The sequence below is a fragment of the Quercus lobata genome, chromosome 3, assembly GCF_001633185.2.
Source record: "Quercus lobata isolate SW786 chromosome 3, ValleyOak3.0 Primary Assembly, whole genome shotgun sequence".
Lineage (NCBI taxonomy): Eukaryota > Viridiplantae > Streptophyta > Magnoliopsida > Fagales > Fagaceae > Quercus > Quercus lobata.
The window spans coordinates 49,856,982-49,866,125 of NC_044906.1; the positions used below are offsets into that span (position 1 = coordinate 49,856,982).

Below are 9,144 nucleotides of genomic sequence, written 5' to 3' on the forward strand. Positions count from 1 at the left end.
CAAAATTATAGTGAATTTGATATTATTTTTGGGGAAAATTATTGTGTACTCTTAGGGTACCATAAATGCGTACTCCCTCCTCTCACATGAATGGTGGGTCTCACTAATTAAATTTATAGTGAGACTCACAATTTATGTGAGAGAGGGAAGTACACATTTATGGTGCTCCAAAAGTACCTAATACTTTTCCTATTTTTGGAGATTCGTCACAAAATTAGAGTGAATTAGGTTTCTCATTTTTTGAGTTTCCACTTTAATTATTTTGTATAGAATAGGTTTTTAATAAAAAAAAATGTTACCCAATTACATTAATTAATGTGTTTTCAAGTATAACATTAACAAATCTTCTATCTTGTCTTTCTTTTAAAAGAGGAGATCTAACTTCAATCCATCAGCCAAGGCCTTGTAGTTAAAGTGCTTAAAGGTATAGGGGAAAATGGTTCAAGTTACGGGGTCAGCAACATATTGTAACTATCTAAAAAAAAAAAAAAAAAATTCTCCAATCCATAAGAGGTAGATTAGAATCTTTTATGATGCTTTTGGAGGGTAGGATTTAGACACATAGATTTGGAATATTAAAATCTAATATATCTTGTTTGGATATTTTACAAAGGATGAATGATTTGAATTTGACAAATCTATCAAGAATTTTAAACTTTAAAATCATTAAATTTGAAATAACTTCTATAGTCTAATTTAATCAGACGACAAAATAGTAGTATTAGTTAACGTGGGTTTAAATGTTAATGCCGTACAAAACAACTTTAACCATTAATTTTATAATGGGATTGATAAGACTTTAATAACTACACAAAAGACTTAGCCTAAAACTATAGAGTAATCCATTATTGCTAGATTATGGATTTGTGAGAATTTTTGAAAAAAAAATGATTAGAGTATATTGGGTTTGGCTTACCTAAAGTTCTTTTTTAATTGGAATTTCTTTTTATTTTAATGAGAACTAAATAAAATGTGGAGATTAAAATTCATTACCACCTACCATTATATATTTAAAATAACAGGAGATATACAGTTAAAAATGTACTGGAGGTAAACCAAACACGAGTATATCTATTGTTTGTAATAAAATAAGCAAACAATCAGGCCATATGTTACTGTATTATTGCTACTATTGCCTCCATAAATTTGATAGCGACACTACCGGTGTTAGAGCATTTGCAACAGTGTAGCTATATTGCTATATTGCTATATTTTAGCTACACTGTTGCTAAAATGATGCTCCAGTAGTGGAGCTAAATCTAAAAATTTTAGCTCCACTGCTACAGTGCACATCTAAAAATAGATGTGCAATGTTCATGAGGAGCAAAAAAAAATTTTAATCACCCCCGGGTTAAAATAATGCCTTTCTCTCTCTCTCTCTCTCTCTCTCTCTCTCTCTCATCTCTGAACATCACTCACTCTCTCACTCCGGCCTCTCACTCACTCACTCCGGCCGGCCTTTCACTCCCTCACTCTGGCCAGCCTTTCACTCCCTCACTCCAGCCTCTCACTCTCTCACTCCAGCCTCTCACTCCCTCACTCCGATCTGTCACTCTCTCAACTCCGATCACCCAAGCCACCGATCCACCCCTTCTGCCGACCTAGCTCGCCGACGTGATCGGTGCTTGCTCGTCGTGGGTTTTTTTTTTTTTTGCTATGGACTGGTGTGGTGGTGGTGGTGTTGTGGCTGTGGTGTAGTCGTGGCTGAGGAAAAAGATTGGAGATTTGGTTTTTTTTTTTTCCTACTGTGGACTGTTGGTGGTGGTGGTGGTGGTTGTGGCTGTGGTTGAGGAAAAAGATTGGAAATTTGGGTTTTTTTTTTTTTTTCCCTGCTGTGGACTGGTGGTGGTGGTGTTGGTGGTTGTGGCTATGGAAAAAGATTGGAGAATTGATTTATTTATTTATTTATTTATTTATTCTTGCTGTGGACCGGTGGTGGTGGTGGTGGTGGTGGTGGTGGTGGTGGTGTTGGTGGTGGTGGTTGTGTCTGATGGTAGAGGTGTTTGTGGTTGGTTTTTTTGGGTAGTGGGATGTATTATTTTATTGTAGGGATATATTATTTTATTGTGATGTTTATATTATTTTATTGCGTTGATAGCTAAAATAGATCCACTGCTGCAGCATGTGTGTAGGTATAATAGATAAAGTAACTTTTGGTGGAGCTAAAAAACTAAATTTTTAGCTCCACTGCTGTGAATGCTCTTAGAAATATTGGGCCAACCAAACACAAAAAGAGCATGCTCATTCGTGCATAGTATACAGTAATCATTTCACGTCTCTCTTCCTTTTCTTGTCAATTTAATTAATGCACCGTTTGGTTGGGTGAAAAGGGAAGAGAAAATAAGAGAGGAAAAGGGGAATGGGATATTTAGTTGGGGTGTAAATCCAAATAACTCTAAAATTTAAAGAGTAAAATCCAAACACCTTTAAAATTTATGGGGTAAAATCTAAATTTTAAAATACCAGGGTGTAAAATCCAAACACTCCCAAATTTCAAGGTGTAAAATCTAAATTTTAAAATTTCATGGTATAAATCCAAACAACCCCAAACTTTAGAGATGCAACTTGCAATTAAGCCTAAAAATATTTAATAGGGACATCAGATTAAATTTATACAATCTATTTTTTCAATCCTCTCACTTTTCTTCTCAAACAAATAAATGAGTTAGCATCCTTCCACTTTTTCACCCTCTTAACCAAACACTTTTAAAGAAAACTAAAATCTCTTTTATCATCTTACTTTTTTATTGCCTCCAAATTTTTTATGGATAGAATATGGTGAGAGAATGGAAATGTGGAATAAAAAAAATTTAATTTTTCCTCATGTGTGTTTTGTTGGAGTGATGGAAAAGTTGAGGGATAAAAACCTCTTTTGTTTGGTTGAAAAGAAAAATAAGAGGATAAAAAATATAGTTTGTACAAATTTACTCTCGTGGCCTTATTAGATAAAAATAAAATAAAAGTAACAAATTAGACAAAAAAAAAAAATGGTTGAACCAAAAAAAGAATGGGAAGCACCTGGAAAAGACAAAACCAAAGAAAGATAAGTAAAAGAGCAAAGGAAATTAACAATAAAAAGAAAAGAAATAAATGAGTTACAGAAGAGACAAAAAACCAAAGAGAAAAAAAAGATTAAATTTTGTAAGGATGTGGTGTAAAATTCACATTTTACCCTTCTAATTCTAACATGCAACATCATCTTATTATATATTTAAGAATAAACACAACTACACCCAATTAATTTTAAATTTCTAACACCTATATATAAATCCAACCAAATTAAGAATTTATTGAGATATTATTAGGCGTGGTAGGGTGTATTGAATTTTAAGTAAAATACTAATGTGACAATCTCTTATTAGATGGTGTAAAACATGAGTTTTATACCCCATTCCTACCAAATTCGAACTCAAAAAATTAAAAGCCCAAAAAAGAAATATTGGCTCTCGCGTGGTTTGAACTTTGAACTATGCACAAAGGTGGCCTTTTAGTTTGAATATTTTGTGCTAGTTTTCTCTCCAATTTGAGAATAAAACATTTTGGTGGACAGGGAGAAAATACTTGGACTCTATCAATTTTCCATTCTTTTATTCTCTCAAACCAAACACCTATAAAATCAATTTTCCCTCTACTTTTCGCTTCCCCATTTTCCATCCACCCTAAAATCTTTCCAACTAAACGGACACAGCAATTGGATGGCAGATGGTGTGTATTTTATTTTTATACTTAACAAATACTACAATATAAAGAGGACTTGCATCTGTCAACGTCTAATAACATAAGGAGCAAATTTTGCACATCTAAATCTAAAAATCTTCCACATTAAGCCTCAGTAATATTTCGCACCGACTTTCAACAACCAGCATTATCACAGCTACCATACTACCACAGTACAACCAGCACCACACCGCCAGAAAATTGCAATGAATGAATTGAGCCTAAAGGAAAAAAAGATGGCGGAAATATGTCCAAGAGCTTTAACAAAGAAAAAAAAAAAAAAAAAGCTTTTGGAAGACATTTGAGGTTTCAATCATCTTTATGATATCATCCAGTACTGCCTAGAAACTGAATGTCACAGGTATTCAGTGACAGAGAAGAGTAATGTTACATACACAACTGTTTTCATAATAAAATTTCACCCCGCTTGAGTTTGTAGTTTATTGATTCTTATATGGGCCCACCACTTTGGTGTGCCTCTAGACTTATTAGACAGGGAAAGAGACTACTCTTTGGATGCTCAAATCATCAAAAACAATGCAGTTAAATTCAAAAACAATGCAGTTAAATTCAAAACAATATCAGTTCTAATTCTGAGACTGATAAAGAGGGGACAGCCATTTAAATTAACCATCGGAACAATTTAGACAAAAACCAAAATAGACCAAATTCTTAACATGATATTGCCTCAAAAGTAACAAAACTGTAACACCCTAGCCAACTAGCTTTTTTCTCTAAGCTTCAGCCTTCTTTCTTCTGAACAAGCTTCTCTATTAAATCAGCTGCTTCTTGGACTGTTGTTATGTTCTGAGAGCTTTCCTCCTCAACGCTGATATCAAATTCTTCCTCCAAACCCATTACTATTTCCACCTGCATTAGTAGTTTTGTTTGTTAATCATCATATCAAGTTTATTAAAATAAATGATATCAAGTCTAAGTCAAGCAAAAACTAAGTGCTCTGCCCGTCAAACCTGCAAGAGTGCAAGTACAAATTTTCCAAACAACCCTATTATAAAAAAGCTGTTAAATAAGCTTGTACCAAATAAGCAGAGTCAAAGTCAAGCAAAAACTAAAGTGCTGAATTGACTTATACCGTATCAAGAGAATCAGCACCAAGAGCAGCGAACTTGGACTCTGGGGTGAGTTCAGTCTCATCAGACAATGCTAGCTGTTTCTTCACTATCTCACAAACTTTCTGTACTGTCTCAGGCTTGGCCTGCCACATTCATAATTTCCGAAAGATTGTTGGGTAGATACGCATGTTTATAAAAAAAAAAAAAAAAAAATCAAAAGTATACAGTGAAAGTGAAATACCGAACAGCAAACATTGAACCTCGAGGTCCTCAAAGAAGAGTAAACATTCTTGGTCCAAACTACTCTAACCATGTTTAGTGCTGAAGTCCCATCAGTCTTCTGCAAAAACAGCATCTTTTAGATGTCCAAATTTGCCAATTGCAAGAGTATCTCAAATTAGCCAAATATTTTTTTTGGTTCTATTTGGACAATAAATAGTGATATTTAACTTTTAACTTTTTATTATTTTAAATATACTTTCTAACAGATTTTTTACTATTTCCTTCATCTTATTTAAATATTATTTCTTCATTTATTTTTTATTTATTTATTTTTTTAACAACTACATATTTTTCAATATTATTATAATAAAAAAAAAATTTTAAAGAATGAATAGTAAAAGCTATAATGTTCTCTATTTGTAGAGAAGATGTAACAAAGCTAATCTAAAAAATGGAGATGAAGAATCTGTTAGAGTATAAATAGAGTGTAAACAGTAGTGTTTTTGCTCCAAAAAATAGATATAGAACATCTATTGGAGATGCTCTAAATGACAATATATCTCATTCTCTTTTATTTATTAAAACTCCCTAATTTGAAGTGCTTTATCCTGTATTCTAAATGAAAGATTTATAAATTATTGATTGTCCCAAAACCATAAGATTGTTAAGAAATAGTGAATTTTCACTTTATCATGATTCTAACCATGAGCAGAGACCACTACTAAAAAATAAGACCACCTCTTCAATAATGCATAAGGCATTCAGTTCTATTGTTTTTTTAGTGGTAACTGGTAAGTTAAACATGCACTAAGTAGATTTTGAACCGATGCCTTAAATTGAGACTTGTCTGTTTGACATCTATTCATTCCACGCAATAAAATGGAAAAAAGTTTTGGATATCTTTAGGGAACAAAAACCATAAGCAATAAAAAACCTCAACAAGTGAACAGATCTGAGATATACACATTAAGAGTTTAATATGTAAATGAGCATATGAAAGTAAATATACCCGGTTATTGTTGAAGCAGGGCTTTAGAGAAGCTCCAAAGCTAACAGAAGTAGCGGAGACAGTGGCCATTGGAGTTGTAGCTGAGGAAACCAACGTGAGGTTCCAGGAACGAGGTGGGCAGATAAACAGCAAGAGCGAGTGAATGAGTGAGTGAGTTGTGAACAGATTTAGCAAGTGGGCGTAAACAAACAAACAAGTTTTTATAAGGGAAAGGCCGGAGTCTCTTTTAGCCGTTGGATTTGGATTTGTGGGATTTAGTTGGCTCTACTCGTCACTCGTGTTAGACAAACTCACAATAGCAACTACTATCCTTTATAAAATGTTTCGCTCCAATCATGTTTGGAATAATCTCATGTAATTAAAAATGATAATTTCATACATCGTTGCATAATTTTTTTAAGGTAAATGTTAGGTGCTTGTTAAGGTTAAACCTTTAAAATAATGTGGGTATCACTTAATAAAAAAATTGGGTAAGTGAAGGAAAAAGAAAGGCATGGCTGGGCGTAAACAAACAAACAAGTTTTTATAAGGGAAAGGCCGGAGTCTCTTTTAGCCGTTGGATTTGGATTTGTGGGATTTAGTTGGCTCTACTCGTCACTCGTGTTAGACAAACTCACAATAGCAACTACTATCCTTTATAAAAAGTTTCGCTCCAATCATGTTTGGAATAATCTCATGTAATTAAAAATGATAGTTTCATACATCGTATTTATTGCATAATTTTTTTAAGGTAAATGTTAGGTGCTTGTTAAGGTTAAACCTTTAAAATAATGTGGGTATCACTTAATAAAAAAATTGGGTAAGTGAAGGAAAAAGAAAGGCATAGCTGGCAAGAAGAATTTTTATTCTTTGGACAAAATTGCCCTCTTAATACATTTAACTCCATTTCACTTTTATTTCTAACCAAATCTTATTTTACCAATATTTTACTATTTACTTTCTTTCACTTTATCAATGTCAAACTCAATTTCTTCCCCTTTACCAATATCAAAGAGAAGAAGACATAAGAAATGCCAACGAAGGATTGAGGAATTATTGAACAAGGTGACATTACTATATTTTATTTGATTCATAGTTATTTTTTAAAAATAGGCTAAAATTAATATGATGTTAATTTTTATTTTTAATACATGTATGTTATAGTAGCAATGGATAAGAATGTAGTTGCAAGTGAAAGTCACTACTTTGCTCTAAAAAATTGTTTTGACTTAAACGAACCCCTTCAAGAAGATATTATAATTTTATTTTATTTGTAAATTTACATTTCATTTATCATAGAATATGATATTTATTTTTTAAACTCTTGTTTTTAATATAGCACCAATGGATGACAATGTAGTTGCAAGTGAGACTCATTAATTTGTTCCAATGAATTGTTTTGACTTAAATGAATTGTCTCAAGAAGGTATTATTATTTTCATTTTATTTGTAATATATAATTCATTTATCATATAATATGATGTTGATTTTTTTTTAAAATATTTTTTTAATATATCACAACTTGATGATGATTTGATTGCAAGTGAGGTTCATGGAATGTTTCAAAGAATTATATTAAATTAAGTGAGCTACCAAATAATGGAAAAAATAATAATACTTATGGAGAGGAAATAATTGATTGGAATGAATTACCTAAATTTAGCGGTTGATTTACATCAATTCTTCGTAATCAATATTCAAATTGGTGCTACAACATTATAAAGATGAAACTAGTTAAAGACACAAGGTATTATAAAGACAAAAGGTTTTTTTTTTTTTTTTTTTTTTCTTAATATATATATATATATATTTATCTCGCTTACTCTAATTTCTTACTTCATCTTCTTCTTTGTATATTTTTCCTCAATGATTGATCTTCTTCTTCACGATACCAATTTTGTAAGTGCTATGTTTCTCTTCCCTCTCTCTCTTACAAAATTCATGAGGAAAAAGTACAAGTAAGTCCCTCCCTTTAATGTGGTGCCGCCGCGCTGCCACTGATTTTGGCGGCATATCAGGCACTTCTCATATATATATATATATATATATATATATTTTTTTTTTTGAAAACTCGTGTTTAGTGGATTTTTTTTTCTTGGATGTACTGATGTTGACTGTTTCCTGTGAGATGGTTTATTTATTTATTTATTTATTTTTCAATTTTTTTTAATGCATAATGTTGGCTGTGTTCCTGTCCTGTGAGATGAGTTTTTTTTTTTTGGATGCATTGATGTTGGTTGTTTTCGACAAGAGGTTTATGATTTTAGTTTTTTTGTTGGTGTAAGAGGTTTGGTGTTGTTTTCCTGTGAGAGACGCTTGAATTTTCAAATTTTGCTTTGGTTTATTTTTTTAAGAATAAACGACAGGAATATGACTAAAGGCTTGAGTTGGTGAGACTTGAGAGATGTGAAAAAGAGTATTTTGGTCTCTTTATTAATTTTTCTTTCTCTCTATAAAGTTGGCCCCACAACCTATAAAGCTGGCAAAAATATTGATATAAAGATAGGTATTAACGGGCACCCTGTGATGTGATGTAAACCGAGATAATTGAAAGATAATAGACTTTTAAATTTACTTTCTGTTTGATTTTTATTATTCATCTTACACACTTAAATACTACAATAGAAAATAAGGCTAATGAGTAATGATAGCAATTGCATTTGAAAACAACAAACGGCTAGTGGCTATGAGTCAATCACTACTAAAAATATGCCAGCAAGCCTAATTGAGATTTTTTTTTTGGGAGAATGAGCAAGCCTTATTGAGATAACTCCTATCATTAACCCTAAATTCAAATAGCTCAAATAATTCAAATAACAATTTATTTAACACATCGTTTGGGTCTTAATTCAAACTCAGTTTTTTTTTTTTTTTTTTTAAATAAAAATTTTTATATAAAAAACCAACCTTTAGCCCAAAACGTCACCTAGTCCAGCCTACTTGCCAAAACACACACACACACACAAACACAAAAACCCTTTGAAGAATAAGTTTGCACACACAGCTCGAAACTCATCATGTTTAACCAATATCAGAGCATCAATCCCGAAAAGCAAAGAATGGAGAGTTTGAAAAGAATATTAACTAATGTTAGAGATACTCAAGAACATGTCCAAAAGAATGGCAAGGATGCAAGATTTGTGA

General features: G+C 32.0%; 1 protein-coding gene across 1 annotated transcript; it reads right to left on the bottom strand.

Annotated features, from left to right (window-relative positions):
* Positions 1-4,245: 4,245 nt before the first annotated feature.
* LOC115979192 (acyl carrier protein 1, chloroplastic-like) lies at positions 4,246-6,265 on the bottom strand. Its single transcript, XM_031101165.1, has 4 exons — positions 6,022-6,265; positions 5,032-5,130; positions 4,811-4,933; positions 4,246-4,587 (listed from the first exon to the last, which is right to left on the bottom strand). The coding sequence occupies exons 1-4, from the start codon at positions 6,088-6,090 to the stop codon at positions 4,459-4,461; spliced, it is 420 nt and encodes a 139-aa protein (XP_030957025.1). The 5' UTR covers positions 6,091-6,265; the 3' UTR covers positions 4,246-4,458.
* Between the last annotated feature and the right edge of the window lie 2,879 nt (positions 6,266-9,144).